The 16,405-nt window shown below is 46.8% G+C and overlaps 1 protein-coding gene across 2 annotated transcripts in view; it reads right to left on the bottom strand.

The window, feature by feature from the left end:
* Positions 1-1,404: 1,404 nt before the first annotated feature.
* vta1 (vesicle (multivesicular body) trafficking 1) overlaps positions 1,405-16,405 on the bottom strand; it is a 29,231-nt gene continuing 14,230 nt past the window's right edge. The window contains exons 4-8 of one of the 2 annotated variants that reach the window (XM_062411002.1): positions 15,051-15,126; positions 12,383-12,497; positions 6,848-7,096; positions 6,396-6,473; positions 1,405-3,788 (exon numbers count right to left, since the gene is read on the bottom strand). In XM_062411002.1, the coding sequence (XP_062266986.1) occupies positions 3,643-3,788; positions 6,396-6,473; positions 6,848-7,096; positions 12,383-12,497; positions 15,051-15,126 (664 nt within the window). In that variant the 3' untranslated portion in view covers positions 1,405-3,642. The remainder of the gene's footprint in view (positions 3,789-6,395; positions 6,474-6,847; positions 7,097-12,382; positions 12,498-15,050; positions 15,127-16,405) is intronic. The other variant, XM_062411004.1, reaches the window with a different exon arrangement.

Here is a 16,405-nt window from a genome sequence, read left to right as displayed (position 1 = left end):
TCTTCTCAGTCTCCAGCAAACATCCACACAGCGAAGAGCTCGACACACAACGTCTCCCAAGTTTGGACTGAGAAGGAGGAGGGGAGAGAGAGAGGGGGGGGGGGCGGGAGAGAGAGAGAGAGGAGGGGAGGGGGGTAGAGGAGGGGGGAGAGAGAAAGGGGAGGGGGGGCAGAGGAGGGGGGAGAGAAAGAGAGAGAGGAGGGGAGGGGGGGCAGAGGAGGGGCAGCGAGAGAGAAAGAGAGAGAGGAGGGGCAGCGAGAGAGAGAGAGAGAGAGAGAGCGAGAGAGAGAAAGAGAGAGAGAGAGCGAGAGAGAGGTAAAAGTCTGATTTGAGTTTTACGGAAACAGTTGTTAAGCTCATGAAAGCCTGAGTCCGACTTCCTGTCATGTTTTCAAAATAAATGCAGTGCTTTCATTTTTTCAATATTTGATCATGCTTTGACTTTCTGCCTTTGATGTTTCATTCAAATGTTACGACCGTGTTCCATCACTTCCTGTTGTGTTGTGTTTATTGCATTCATCCTTCAAGGTACTTTGGTAACTCATGTTTAGTTTCTGTTCATCCCTCTTGTGACACAACTCGTTTACTCATGCGATTGTGGGGTCAAAGGTCAAGTTCACTGTGACATTAAAGCGTTCTTAGAATGAGTGCCTCCTAAGAGAATCCAAACTCATGCTTTCATGTTTCAAAGTTTTATTATGATATAAACAGTAGAAACTATAGAAGTACCTCTATTAGATCAGATGTGCCCCTTTGTGTGGGATGTCTCACTGAGACAAGCGAAGAGACACTGGGGAACATTCATCATTTTGTTTTCAGCTCGTTTGTGTGAGAGACACTAAAGCTTAATATCAGAATATCAATGAGCGTTAGCATAGAAGCGTGAGGAGCTTTTATCGTTATCAGATCAAAGCCAATGATTTCATTGTGAATTTAGTTTGTTGAATTAAATTGTGTTATATTTAGTAATTGTCTAGTTGTGGTTAACACGAGCAGCTCTGAGCCGGACTGTGTCTGTGCTGCATCACTTCCTGCTTCTGTCGGTTGTTAACGTGACCCTCCTCTGCTTCGGGCCGAACCCCCGACCTCTCTCTTCAAATAGAAACGTGACAGTTTGCGTCGGGAGGAGAAACTTCAGAAGAGGATGTTAAAGGACCAGTGGCGACTCTTTGAACTGCAGGCTCGTTACTTCCTCTCAACGTCCCACAGGACACGTCGCTACACGAAGGAACTGAATCCACGTGTTAGAGCTGACGTCTCAACACGACCCTGAGACGGTGCAGCCTCTGGGGACACGATCGGGCTCTTCAGTGGCCACCAGCATCGAACCGGTGGAAAAAGCACGAGACCAGTGGTCACAGATGATGGAGACAGGACTGATTGATGGCAGCCGATCAGAACCAGAACCAGAATAATAACTTTATTGTTATGGCACTTATTTAAACAGGGCTACAAAGTGCTTCACACAACAGTTCATGGCAAAATGAAGAATCAATTGTAAAAGTTTTACAGATTTTTATCTCAGCTTTAATCACTGAAACATAAAAATACACAAATCAACATCTCAGCATCTTTTCAAATATTTTATTCAAATCTCTTTGAATCTGACGAGATTCTGAAGAAACTTAGAAACTGTAAAAACCAAAAACCAAACATCTCACTAAAAGAACTTCTGAGAAACGTTACATGAGCAGAACAACCTCCACTTCCTCCTCAGGAGTAATCAACACACAGAGAAAGGGAAGTAGCGCCCCCTGTAGACAGCAGCCCCACACCAAACAGCAGTTCTATTCCACGGTTTATTGGATTGTTTTGTTTTCCTCCACCCTTTGTTCTTTAGCGTCTGAGCTGAACGTGACAGTTTCAACTTATAAAACAGAAACTGAAGTTAAAAATATCGACTCAACGCGTCACAGTTTCCTGTTGAATCCACGTTGAGTCGCTGGAAAGACGAGAAGAGACAAGAAAAGAAAAGACGTCTTATTACTGTGGAGGTTTGGAGACTCAGAGAGTCAGAGAGTCATTGAGTCAGAGGGTCATTGAGTCAGAGAGTCATTGAGTCAGAGACTCAGAGAGTCAGAGAGTCAGAGAGTCGTTGAGTCAGAGAGTCAGAGAGTCATTGAGTCATTGAGTCAGAGAGTCAGAGAGTCAGAGAGTCATTGAGTCAGAGACTCAGAGAGTCAGAGAGTCAGAGAGTCGTTGAGTCAGAGAGTCAGAGAGTCATTGAGTCATTGAGTCAGAGAGTCATTGAGTCAGAGAGTCATTGAGTCAGAGAGTCATTGAGTCATTGAGTCAGAGAGTCAGAGAGTCAGAGGGTCAGAGAGTCAGAGGGTCAGAGAGTCAGAGAGTCAGAGAGTCAGAGAGTCATTGAGTCAGAGAGTCAGAGAGTCACAGGGTCATTGAGTCATTGAGTCAGAGAGTCAGAGAGTCAGAGGGTCAGAGAGTCAGAGGGTCAGAGAGTCAGAGGGTCATTGAGTCAGAGAGTCAGAGAGTCAGAGAGTCATTGAGTCAGAGAGTCAGAGGGTCAGAGAGTCAGAGGGTCAGAGAGTCAGAGAGTCAGCGAGTCAGCGAGTCATCGAGTCATCGAGTCAGAGAGTCATTGAGTCAGAGAGTCAGAGAGTCAGAGAGTCATTGAGTCAGAGAGTCAGAGAGTCAGAGGGTCAGAGAGTCAGAGGGTCAGAGAGTCAGAGAGTCAGAGGGTCATTGAGTCAGAGAGTCAGAGAGTCACAGGGTCATTGAGTCATTGAGTCAGAGAGTCAGAGAGTCAGAGGGTCAGAGAGTCAGAGGGTCAGAGAGTCAGAGAGTCAGAGAGTCATTGAGTCAGAGAGTCAGAGAGTCAGAGAGTCACAGGGTCATTGAGTCATTGAGTCAGAGAGTCAGAGGGTCAGAGAGTCAGAGGGTCAGAGAGTCAGAGAGTCAGAGGGTCATTGAGTCAGAGAGTCAGAGAGTCACAGGGTCATTGAGTCATTGAGTCAGAGAGTCAGAGAGTCAGAGGGTCAGAGAGTCAGAGGGTCAGAGAGTCAGAGAGTCAGAGAGTCATTGAGTCAGAGAGTCAGAGAGTCAGAGAGTCAGAGAGTCATTGAGTGAGAGAGTCAGAGAGTCAGAGAGTCAGAGAGTCATTGAGTCATTGAGTCAGAGAGTCAGAGAGTCATTGAGTCAGAGAGTCAGAGAGTCAGAGAGTCAGAGAGTCAGAGAGTCATTGAGTCATTGAGTCATTGAGTCAGAGAGTCAGAGAGTCAGAGAGTCAGAGAGTCAGAGAGTCAGAGAGTCATTGAGTCATTGAGTCATTGAGTCAGAGAGTCAGAGAGTCATTGAGTCAGAGAGTCAGAGAGTCATTGAGTCATTGAGTCAGAGAGTCATTGAGTCAGAGACGCAGCGTCAGACACAGGGAGCCGTTGTTGCAGACTGATTTCCATCATGTCCTCCTCTGACAGCCAACTGAATAGGACGCCTCATTGTGTGTGTGTGTGTGTGTGTGTGTGTGTGTCTGTGTGTGTGTGTGTGTGTGTGTGTGTGTGTGTGTGTGTGTGTCTGTGTGTGTGTGTGTGTCGCTGTGGGCCACATCAGCGGCGCTGCTCTAGAAAAGAGGGGGATGGAGGAGGGCTGGATGATGGAGGGATCAGATTGAGGAGGACAAAGGCTTCATTCTTTGCCGGTCATGAGAAGTTTCAGAGCTTTCTGGAGGTTCTGGATCGCCGTGCCCACGTCCTCGTACTGCAGGGCGCTGCCCGCGTACTTACACAACTTCTGAGCCTTGGTGAAGTCCTCCGGGGTGAGGTGGACACCTCCTGGAGGGGGAGAGAGGGAGGGAGGGTGGGAGGGAGAGAGAGAGGGAAAGAGAGGAAGAGGGAGAGTGAGAGAGGGAGAGAGGGAGAGAGGGAGAGAGAGGAGAGAGGAAAGTCAGATAATATTCAACAACTCAAAGCAGAATCAGTAAATCAGGTAAAAGGTCGTTTAAAACCAGATCAAAAATCTCTTGTGAGGAACAGGAAGTGATTCATCTCGTCTGGTTAAGATGAGATGATCACTTGTCATAATCACTTGTCATAATCACTTGTCAGCACCCAGGGGATTCTGGGTAATGTAACGATCAGAAGATGATCACAGTTTGAAACACAAGACGTTTTATAACTTATCAGATGAAACCACTTCTTCAAATTAAATCAAACAACCAGACGCTGAAGCTGATTCAACATCTTCCCTCTCCAGGGTTCTACCTGATGACATCATGAATCATGTGATCATGGCTTTTCTCTCTCTCTAATGTTACAAATGAACTTTGACCTAAAAACTAATGTATTTTCAGTGCGTGTCTTTGTTTCTGCAGCTGATTCGTCACAGGCCCCCCCCCCCCCCGAGTCTCTGGAGGACGACAGTCCATCCTGCAGGACACACAACATCTCACAGTCTATAGAAAACACACATCTCATGTCCACCCTCACACGAGGCGCCTGTGAATACCAGAGGATTCAGGATCACTGGAAACCCTCGACACCACTCTTCTGTATTTGTTTGTCTAACATCTCTTTCTTTATCACTCTTTTCTCCCTCCTCTCCTCCCTCCTCATGCACCTCCTCACTTCACTGCACGTGAACACTGGAGCAACACTTAAACCTTCATGGACGTTATTCTGCAGCTGTAATCTTTCTCTCCGTCTCTCCACAGCTTCAAGTTTTTACCAAACACGTTGAAGTTTTCAGACATGATCAGACATCGGGTTCGTTTTCAGACTAACCCGAACTCCAAGAAATATCCAGAAAGCTGAGGTTACAGGAGGTGGTGGAGACCAAACAGAGCAAAAAGACTCAGGGTGGAGCCTGTAGAGCAGCAGGTGATCCAGGAATATCCAGAGCCACTGACTCAGACATTTGTTCTTGCGTACAGAAAACGTCAGGAACACGTCAGGAACACGTCAGGAACACGTCAGGAACACGTGTCATGTCCAGACTTCAGTACATAAGAAGTTAAGCACAATATGATGGAGGATCTGCCAAAATAATCTACACATCAATGACTTCCACCAGGAACTGTTTCAAAGTTCTGAAGCCTCAACTGAAAACAACCGTTAGATGAGGAAACAAGCTTTAGATGAGATAACGACCTTCAAATGAGGAAACAACCTTTAGATGAGGAGACGACCTTTAACTGAGGAAACGACCTATTTAACCTGCAGGATCTTCAGAAGCTGATTTAAGAACGTTTCACAAACACAAGTGCTGACTTTTAAAGGCTTTAGAGGCTTAAACAGGGTTTCCTTGTTAAAAAGGACTTTTATTCACTTGGATTCTTTCTCGTATATTTTGGGCCGTGCTCTCTGCAGCAGAGACGATAAATCCTCAGATCCACACAGCCAAGATCTCCCAGAGTTAATGTCTAGCACATGAAATAATAATGACATCAAATTACTCTTTTACTGTCATGTGAACACGTCAGGACCCCGTGAAGGTCCCTGGACCCCACGTGGAGAACCAGTGCAGGCACAAACCGCTGAGCAGCACATGACGCCTCTCTGGCTTCACTCGTAAACACAGTGAAACCTCGGCTCTTCAAACCGTCCTGCAGAGGAACAGAAACCGACAGATGGAATCATGCTGCACCAGAAGCCCCTGATCCCCCGGCTGATTCCCCCCCGCCTCAGAGAGCTGGGAGGACTCGTGAAAAGGCTGAGCGCAAACTGGGAGGACGGGGAGCGACCGAGAGGAGCAGGAGGGGGAGGAGAGGAAATAACGGAAAATGAAGTGAGAGTCAGCGAAGAGGTGGAAGACGTCCAGAAGCCACAGCGCTGCGAGGAGGGGGGGGGTGCTCAGAGAAACGTGAAGCTTTCTTTAACATCATCTTCCAGGTTCACAGTTTGTGTGACCTGTGGTGAAGCTGAGGGTCACCGTCACACTTTCAGAAATAACCAGTTCTTCTTCTCCAGTAGCCGTGGCTCTCACCAGTAGATATTGTTTAACGTGCACAGTTCACGTTAACACAACTGCTTTCATTTAACTTCCACTCTGCATTGAGACTTGGATCGGGTCAGTTTGAGAGGCTCTGCTGGAAGCAGCTGGTCAGAAACACTCCTACTGAGGCTCATGAGGCTTTTCATTTTAAAGAAGTGTCATCGCCCGAGTCGCACGGACACAACTGAATTCACCCTGTGAGGTTTAAAAGAGGAAACGGCCTCAAATCAAGTTAATGTTGAATCAAGTGGTGAAAAGAGGTTGAAGTATTAATCTCACTGTTCAGCTGAGGGAGCACACAAAGCTTCACGAGGAAAGACAGGTCTCAGTGCAGCGTTCAGCTAAGAAGTGTTTCATCATCACTGGGTTCACATGTTTGTACAGAAACGGTTTCATAAACATTGTGTGTGCGTGTGTGTGTGTGTGTGTGTGTGTGTGCGTCCTCTTACCCTGCTGCTGGGCGTTGAGCAGTGTGGGGTCGACAACGGGCACCGAGCGAGGCAGAGGCACTGGTTTCACTCCTTCTGCTGGTCAACACACAGGAGATTAAACTGGGAGTGATTTCATGGTTCAGAGAAGCAGGAGTGGGGGGGGCATGTTACGTCCTCAGAGTCTAAAGATGTGTCTTCTGAAACTATATGAAGAATCAGCTTGTGTTTATTACAAATTGTTTCATGTGTGTGCACGGACGGCCTGTGTGCAATCATCTTACACGTGTGTCAACCAACTACAATAAATATGAATTCTTTAATTATTTGTGAGGTGTGTGTTTGTTAACAGTTTTACATCAGCACATATTGTGTGTGTGTGGATTTGAACAAACAGAGGTGCACACAAATCATTGTGTAGATGTGTAACTCAGATTGTTAACTGGCAGACGGGGGCACACACAGCAGAGTACCTGTGGGCGGAGGCAGCTCGGCTGGAGTGTTGGCCGGGGCGTGGGCCCCTGGTGGGATGTGGACGTTGTTGTAGTTGATGGTGCCAGGACCCGATGGTGCCGATGGTCCCGGTCCTGGACCCGGAGTAAACCCAAACCCGGGGGCCGGACCTGGATCCAGATTCTGGTCGTCAAAGGACTGAGAAGGAGGAGCTCCCCTGAAGGATCCGCCCTGGGAGAGGCCTGAGAAACCTGCAGCTCCAAACTCGTCTGTGGGAAAACGAAGACGAGGGCTCATGAGAATCTTCTCCACATGGACAGTGTCTCGTGTTGTGTAGCAGCTCGACCTGTTTTAATGTGTGTTTCATGAACTCTTGAGCGAATCAAACAAACACAAAGTAAACCTCATGACAAACCCAGGTTGCTGCGTTGGACCACTGCTCACTGTGGTTGATGCTCGACCGTCTTTACCACGAGCTTCACACCGTGTTAATCAACCTCATTTAAATGTCACACGGTAACACTAACCATCGGGTGTTTAACTGGCCAATCGTAAAACCAGTAACCGTTTCATCCCTAGTCTGGTTCAGCCCGATTCACCACATGGGAGAAGTAATGAGTCAAAGTTTGAATAAAGCTGTTGTTTCTATAAAACTCTTAGAAAACGACTTCTGAACGGATAAGACTGAACCGTCTCCAGACTTCCTGTGAGAGGACGTGACGCCTCAGATCTGATCATGTGACCTGCGTGAGCTCCACAGAGACATGTGGAGGACATGGAGCAGAGGAGACGAACTATCTGGAGACAGATAAGAACTTTGTCCTGGTGCAGAATCCATGTGAGGCATCATTAGAAAACAACACTGACCACAGATCATCACGTCTCATCATAAGCATCACAGTGACACCTCCCCCCCTTTGACTGCTGGCTGCTCATTCCTGACACGTATGTGTAATTGCCCCCCCGCAGCCCCGGCTTACAGCCCTGGAACAGAAAGGAAACGTTAATCTGCAGAAATTAAGCTTTGCTGCCGCAGAAAGAAATTCTGAGTGGAGGAGCTTAAACCTCTGAGTCTCAATCACACACGGAGAAAAAGCTTCTTCACAAAAACCTCATCAGGTGACGACAAGAATAAAACTTCTACAGAGAAACGGTTGAAATCACATAGATCATTGAAGTCACAACAACTGAAGGACAAGTCGGGTGGTGTGGACAGGTCAGCCCTCCGTCCACGTCCAGAGCTGTGGACAAGGGAAGGTTTCAAAGTGAATATGAAAGTTCCATCCTGCTGTGTTTACATCTGTCCAGCATGAGCCCCACGCTGGAGACGTTCCTTCTCTCAGCGACCACGCCCGACACAAAGCAAACATCTCCTCCCGGCCACAGAGACGCTGACGGATGAAACGAGTCGAGGTGGAGCTGCAGACGTGCACTCGACACCGGGTTGAGCCCCAGCCTCTGTCTCTACTGCATCACAGGCAGGACGCTGGACACTGGATCTCACACCCTCAGCTGGTTAACTTCATCCATCACTTTCATTCCTCATGAGTGTAGGATGATGACCACATGCTGTGAGCTGCTGTGTGTCCACTGGTTTGACAGATCATGTGACATTAGAATGAGTGTCTCTGTGAATCACTCGAGTCTGAGACAAGAGAAACTAGAATATCAGTCAGAAGAGATCAAACCCAACGGTCCCTTTCAGTCAAACAACTTATTATCTTTATCAGTGCTCTCAACGGGTCGGAGGTTTTCATCAGGATCCTGAGTTAATGTCTGAGATAAGGAAGTTTTCAGGTTTCTGGTAAACTCGGTAGAGAAGGAAACATGGGTCAAGAAAGAGCTCGATTCATTCTGTGGATCCAGACCAAGGATCTGATGGAAAACATGTTTAGAACCAACACTGAGCTCCACCCGGCCCTTTACAGACATTTCCCTCTGTGGGTCACAGAACACGTCCTTCATGGTTTTACAGCTAAACTCTGGAAGTTGTTTTCTTTCTCTGCCATAACTCTCCCCACCATTCCTTTCCTCTTGCTAAGCTCCTCCCCCTCTCTGTCTCCATGGACCAGAGCCACTGGCAGACAATCGTGTTTCTGTAAGCACCCCCACTGGAACGTGTGTGTGACCAGCGGGTCTCCAGAGGTTCATTAACCCACTAACTGGTTCACCTCACTGCAGCGTCCAGCGCCGCTGAGGGACAACAGATCCTGAGACAAATACTTGTGACCAGTTGAGACCCAGAAGATCATCACACTGAGAACCACAGATTGACCTGCTCCCTGAAACCGACCCGGGTTTTACAGTTGATCCCGACGGGGGGGGGGAGCACAGAGTCTGCACATTAAACTGGGATCCCTGCCCCGCCATCTGGAAGAGGAATGTGAGGCTCTGCCAGAAACAGGAAGGTTCAGTCTACATACACTTATGTTCCAGGACTCATGAGGTCACTGTGACCTTTGACCCCTGAAGACAAGTGGTCACAACGTGAAGAAAGTCCTGAGTCAGAATTGAGATATCGTCTTCAAGAGGCCGAAACACGTTTAGTGAGGCCACCACGACCTTGACCTCCGACCCCTGAACTCTGAGTTGTGTTCTTCAGAGGTCACGTTCACAAGAACACGAACGACAACCTGACTTTTAATAAAGCGTTTTGTAAGAGACTGTTTAAAGGAACGCTGCATCTCGTCACTCAGGCTAAGAGCTACAAACATGGAATGGGAGGGATTATTAATGTTCTATGTTCCAATGTGTTTTCATTGTGACTGAGAAAAAACTAAAGAAGACACAATCCGTCTTCAGTCATGTTGTGTCTACGACAAAACGACAACACTTCAGAAACACCTTCACTCAGAGAGACACATGTGCTCTCTGTCTCAACAAGAAGACATCGGGACTACTGATGTGTGTGTGTGTGTCTCTCACACACACACACACACACACACACACACACACACACACACACATTACCGTGTGTGTGTGAGTGATATTACCGTCATGATGACATCACTGACACAGAGACCCTAGTGCACTCTGGGAGGAGGCAGGAGAGTGTGTCAGTGAAACAGTGAGACATAAGAGAGAGAGTTGTGATGTAGCCACGATGAGTGTGTGTGTGTGTGTGTGTGTGTGTGTGTGTGTGTGTGTGGTTGTGTGTTACTGTACACGCGTGTGCAGCTGCAAGGGGTTCTCGAGCTGATGTCACGGGGAGCAGGCCTTGTTTCATGGGCGTGGACGAGCAGATGGCGTTCATTGAGCCAGGAATCTGTCGACCTCAGCTCCCTGGTATGAAAACACACACCGAGTTTCCCAGTGGGGACGAAACGTGTGTGAGCCTGAAGGAGTTCACGTCCCAGTAAGATCCAGTTCGGTGTCGAGTCGTCCCCAGAGACACTTGATGCAATTTCTAGCTATGAAGGTAAAATGTGGAAATGAGTCCAGATGCTTTGGAGCCGCATGAGGCCGAGTTCAGGTTCTACTTCAAGTTCTACTTCAAGTTCTACTTCAAGCTCTACTTCAAGCTCTACTTCAAGTTCTACTTCAAGTTCTACTTTAAGTTCTACTTTAAGTTCTACTTTAAGTTCTACTTTAAGTTCTACTTTAAGTTCTACTTTAAGTTCTACTTTAAGTTCTACTTTAAGTTCTACTTTAAGTTCTACTTCAAGTTCTACTTCAAGTTCTACTTCAAGTTCTACTTCAAGTTCTACTTCAAGTTCTACTTCAAGTTCTACTTTAAGTTCTACTTTAAGTTCTACTTTAAGTTCTACTTCAAGTTCTACTTCAAGTTCTAATTCAAGTTCTACTTCAAGCTCTACTTCAAGTTCTACTTCAAGTTCTACTTCAAGTTCTACTTCAAGTTCTACTTCAAGTTCTACTTCAAGTTCTACTTCAAGTTCTACTTCAAGTTCTACTTTAAGTTCTACTTTAAGTTCTACTTTAAGTTCTACTTCAAGTTCTACTTCAAGTTCTAATTCAAGTTCTACTTCAAGCTCTACTTCAAGTTCTACTTCAAGTTCTACTTTAAGTTCTACTTCAAGTTCTACTTCAAGTTCTACTTTAAGTTCTACTTTAAGTTCTACTTCAAGCTCTACTTCAAGCTCTACTTCAAGCTCTACTTCAAGTTCTACTTCAAGTTCTACTTTAAGTTCTACTTTAAGTTCTACTTTAAGTTCTACTTCAAGTTCTACTTTAAGTTCTACTTTAAGTTCTACTTCAAGTTCTACTTCAAGTTCTACATCGAGCTCATGAGAGTCTGAAGAATCAGCAGAATAAACTGATAAATCAGCTTCTGCTCATATGACACAATGAATGAGAAGTGAGTGACATCATCCTGTTTATCAGTTGAAGAGCTTGTTGAGTAACAGAATAAAGACGTATTAGCTTTGACCCGAGGCAAACATCAAACTGAATTACCAGCTGCCAATAGAAGACCGCTCTGACTTCAGCCTGTGAATCAGAGAAACATCACTTGTTCTAATTTACTGCAAATCCCTCTGCCCCCCCGGTGGCCGCCAAACAAAAAGGTCAGTTTCCTGTCGGGCCTTGTCCAGCCCCATGATCCTCACAAGGCCGTGAACTTTAAAGGCTGAAGTGGTCATTTAGTTGTGCGACTCATTCAATCTCCTCCTGATCTCCTGGTGTGTTCCTGTGCTTTCTTCTCCTAAAGGTTATGTTTCATGGTGACGGCCTGGCTGCAGAGGGCCGTGCTCTTCACTGCCACAAAGGTCAGACACTCAGATCCGTGAGGAGGACGGACAATTAACACAATATCAGCACAATCTCATGCACACGCAAAAACTCTTGTTCTGACCCCGATGATTTAATTCCCTGTGACTTTGAATGTAAGAACACCAGAGCACTAATCTACTCTCTGCACACCTCTAATCTCCCGAAGGCTGCAGGGCTTTCCTGCAACAGTCTCACAACTGATAACGTGCACAATACAAATCAAACGCACACACACACAAATACACACAAACCCATATAACAGAGTCAACAGAGGAGGTGCTCTGTAAAGAGAGAGCTCAGAGGTGTTGGGCAGGGAACTGGTTTTCAACGTGAAAAGCTGAGATAAAAAATATGTTCTTGTTTCTTAAAAGGTATGAAGTTCAACATCTTTAATGAGAGATATAACTTTAAAAAAAAATTAAATAAAAAAAGAAAAGGGGCCGAAGCAAAACTTTGGGCCTTCTGGAATATTGTAACTTCCATTTCTTAACTTCTTTACCAGCTGAGGAAACACTCAGCAGTTCTTCAGTTGTTGAAATGTTCAGAGTTTTAATATTGGAATCTGAAGCATGAACACACCACAGCTCCAACAAGCTAATTAATGTCTGACAACTTGCTAAAGGTTCTTGAGACATCAGATCTTTTGGGACGTCGGAACCTTTGCATGGAGCTCCTTTCCTCTTTCGCTCTAAACTGCACAAAATCTGTTTAATAATTTCACTTGTTTCTTTAACGTTTTGTCCCTTTGGTTCATCTTCTACAAACTTAACTTTTCAGCATGCTTTAGCCCTGTGTGTGTCTTTCTGTGCCATATCAGTGTGTCCCACCTGCTTCCCCGTCCCCCTCCATGGCGATGGGCCCCGCCTGAGGCGTCTCCCCACTCTTCAGACAGTTGTGGATGTAGGTAGCCTTCCAGCGGGCGTACTTCCTGTGCTGGATGTTCTGGTGGAGGTGGAATAACAGGGCAGAGAGAGATAAAGGGGTTATTAGTCACGTTGTAAGGCAGGTTGCAGGGGGCACCAGGCGTGTCATTAGCCTTGTGTGGGACAGGTGATGAAGAGGCGAGCACCACATGTGGAAAACATTAAGATTGGGGAACTCGTTGGGGGGGGGGGGGGGGGCAGGGGTATTAAACTGGGCTGTGAAGGGCAGAACGAGGACAGAACAGAGAGATCAGAGGGGTCAAGGATACATGAGCGAGCTGAGGAGGTGTGAAAGGGTGACGAGAGGTCAGATTCACCCTGAACCGAAGCTGATTCGACTGGATGGAGAACTTCCTGCTTCTACCAGAAAGTGAGCTGTTCTCAGCAGCTCAGGAACATTGCCCCCCCACCAGGTCTGAGGTGGAGCTGCTTGTTCAGGTCTGCCTGAAGGAGGCCACTTCCACTCACTGACATAACACTGCTGTGATGTTACACCATCCAGAGTCAGGAGGAAGGTCACTCACACACGGACTGACGGGACAAGGAGATGAGAGTTCTCACAACATGAACACACTCCAGACAGAAAAGTAATAAGGGGATTTGCTGGAGGCCAGTTGAATAGACAGGAAGTGTTAGAACAACACAACTACTGACGGCAGATTCAGTTCAAATTAAATTCAAAACAACTTTATTTGTCCCTGGAGGGAATTCTACAGTTCATAGATCCAGTCACGACCACAAGTTCAAACAGGAAAGAGAACGACGATGACATCAGAGCAGTACAACATTATAAAGTAAGAGAAGTGTGTCTGACGCTAAAAGCACCGTGAACAGGTCACGCCTGTGAAAACAGATTGTTCCTCAATGATAAGAGTGTTTGAAGAACATGAGGAAAGTAATACAGATATAGATTCTATAGATTGTCCAGCTCCCAGGCTCTGAACATGTCCGTATACCTTTGGGTTAATGATACTCTTTGTTTTTATGGATGATAACAGGAACAGGACATTTAACTTTGTCCTTTTCAATCTGATTCTTGAGCACAAGGACAGAACGTGTCTTTTACTAGTTTGGTTCATTTCTTATTTCTTCACAACAACAAACGTTGGTTGGTCTTAGAGTCGTTGAGCGTGTTGTTCAGGTCTGGATTTAAAGTTTGAGACTGGAGGTGTTGATCAGCCCGGTGTCAAAGCAGCTCTGTGGCGTGAAAGGACAATCAACCTGAATGTGGGAGCTAAAGGGAGACACTCTCCCCGTCCCTCTGGGGGACTCAGGGTGGACGACAATCCCAGCTTCAGGCAGCGGGAGACAGATGGTGGACTCTGCCTTTGTCTGCAGCCATTCAGGGCTGAGACAGTCCTGCTGATGGAGCGATGCAGATACGTGTCTCTGCTGAAACACAGAGCCGATAACAGCCGTCCTCTGCAGGGCGTCCACCCGGACAGACTCAGACGCTGGGACTTTGTCTCACACCAGGTAGAATTCAAAATGCTGCAGCCAGGCTCACGTTCAACAGGCCCCAGACTTTGCTCCCAATAACATCTCTGAGCAGGGATTCCCTTCATGCCTGAGATTCTTTGGAGGCCAGGATGTTGAAGTTTAAAGATCCAGACTGAGCAGCATCGATTTGTTCACACACATAAACGACAGCTCCAGTCATCCTGCCTTCATCATCAAGACTCCAGACGTCCAGAAAATGAGAATTACTAAATCTGAGTCAAAAGAACCTAAATAAACCTTTGCTGCATCAACCTTTTCTAACGTATTTGGATTAAAGATACAAGATAAGAAAACATCGATGGAAAGAGAGTATGAGGAAAGTGCTGAGAAAACCAGGAGGAAAGAGAAATGAAACCTCTAAAGGAAACCTGATCCCTCCTCTGCACAGGAAGATCAGAGGTTAGCTACACCTGGTAACTAACACACCTCAGATACTGAACCTGTCTCCACCCCCAGTGTCACGGTGCAGGGGGGGGGGGGGCTGTCACTGAGAGTCAGGTGTTCTGATGGACCACGGTGTTACCGAGCACTGAACCACTTCACCTGTTCACTGACGGGGCTCCGCTCAGGTGGGAAGCTGCTGAAAACCTCTTTTACTGCCTGAAACTCAATCAGTCCGGACTGTCCTTCTGCTGAGGCTCCCCGCCACCGGCCACTCTGAGGACTCATTGTGTGACGGCCGAGTGAGAGAGTGTGTGTGTGTGTGTGTGTTTGTGTGTGTGTGTCCATCAGGCTGTACGGACAAAAGTGTCCCGTTGATGTATTAATGGCTTCTGGCAGATTTAGACACGATCTGGTGTGTGCCTCATTCACATCCAGATGGATTAGGTATAGTGTCTGTGTGTGTCTGTGTGTGTGTGTGTGTGTGTGTGTGTGTGTGTGTGTGTGTGTGTGTCGTAACCTGAGTATGGAAACATGAACCTCTGACCACACATTTAAAGACAGATTTCATTCAATTTAAGGTGGTGGTGGGGGGGGGGGCAACGCATTCTGAGTAACACGTTCTTGTGTGAGAGGAAGTTCTGCGTTGATGCCAGGAAGTGAAGTGAGCACCTGAGGATCCTGATCTCACCTCCTCTGACAGCTCCCCGAACACAGACAGGACGTCCAGCAGCAGACTGGATGTGTAGAAGGACTTGATCATGTTCCTGCAGCAGGAGAGAGGAGGAGGAGGGAAGACAGAAGGAGGGATGAAGGAAGGAGAGATTTATCAAACTGATTTCCACAACGCTCAGCTTCATATTTAACGGACAATAACACCAAAAATATTGTCTGTAGTGGAGCTGTGTGAATGTGTTTGTATGTGTGAATGTGTGTGTGAATGTGTGCACAGAATGAAAATGTATTAATTCACAAATAAACAGCAGCTCAACATTAAAAGTCATGACAACAGGTCTTCTCTCTGCGGTGAAGGAGGTTCGACCTCGACCTGCTCGCTCACTGACAAACTGAGAGTCACGAGCAGGAAGTGAAAAACTCCCAAGTGATACCATCACATGAATAAACACTCATCACAGAGCGTAGAGGATGTTGGTTTCATACAAAGAGGGAGATGTGAACCCAGAGACAGGACGATGGAGACCAGAGCGACCTGGACCTCCATCTCTGGTCACTACACACAGAGACGAGTGGGGGGGGAGCTTAGAAGAAAGAATCAGTGTGAAGGGTTGTGTTGATTCAGATTGATGGAGCTGAGGAATCAGGAATCAGAAACACACACACACACACACACACACACACACACACACACACACACACACACACACACACACACACACACACACACACACACACACACACACACACACACACACACACACACACACACACACACACACACACACACACACACACACACACACACACACACACACACACACACACACACACACACACAGGGTTACTTGTAGTACAGCGTGTGAGCTGCAGAGGCCTCGACACGTCGGAGGAAGTTTCTTATTCCAACAAGGTTTCTCATAAACATTCACCTCCAGCGTTTGTGAGCGTGTGTTTGTGTGTGTGTGTTTGTGTGTGTGTGTTTGTGTGTCTGTGTGTTTGTGTGAATGAGTCACTGAGTGTGTTTTTTTTACCGATGTATATATGCCCACATTTGGGCTTGTTTTTTTTAATTTTTTAAATTTCTGTATATTTACTTTGAGTGTGTGTGTGTCTCCGGGGGGTGTGTGTGTGTGTGTGTGTGTGTGTGTCCAGAGGTGACACAACACCTCGCTGAGGCCTGGGTCCTGTCAGCAGCCTGCAGACTGTTTGTGGTTCCCCCTCCAGCGGAACCTGAGGCTGTGGACACGTCTCTCTCTTAATCACCCGGACCACGTCCAGAGAACCTGTCGCCTGGATCCATTCATTCTCCTCCAGCAGCTCACACTCACTGACGGGCGACAGACTCCTGATCTGCTCCCCGTGTTTCCA

Source organism: Platichthys flesus, chromosome 18 (assembly GCF_949316205.1).
Source record: "Platichthys flesus chromosome 18, fPlaFle2.1, whole genome shotgun sequence".
Taxonomy (NCBI): Eukaryota; Metazoa; Chordata; class Actinopteri; order Pleuronectiformes; family Pleuronectidae; genus Platichthys; species Platichthys flesus.
This window is presented reverse-complemented; position numbering and strand designations above follow the sequence as displayed.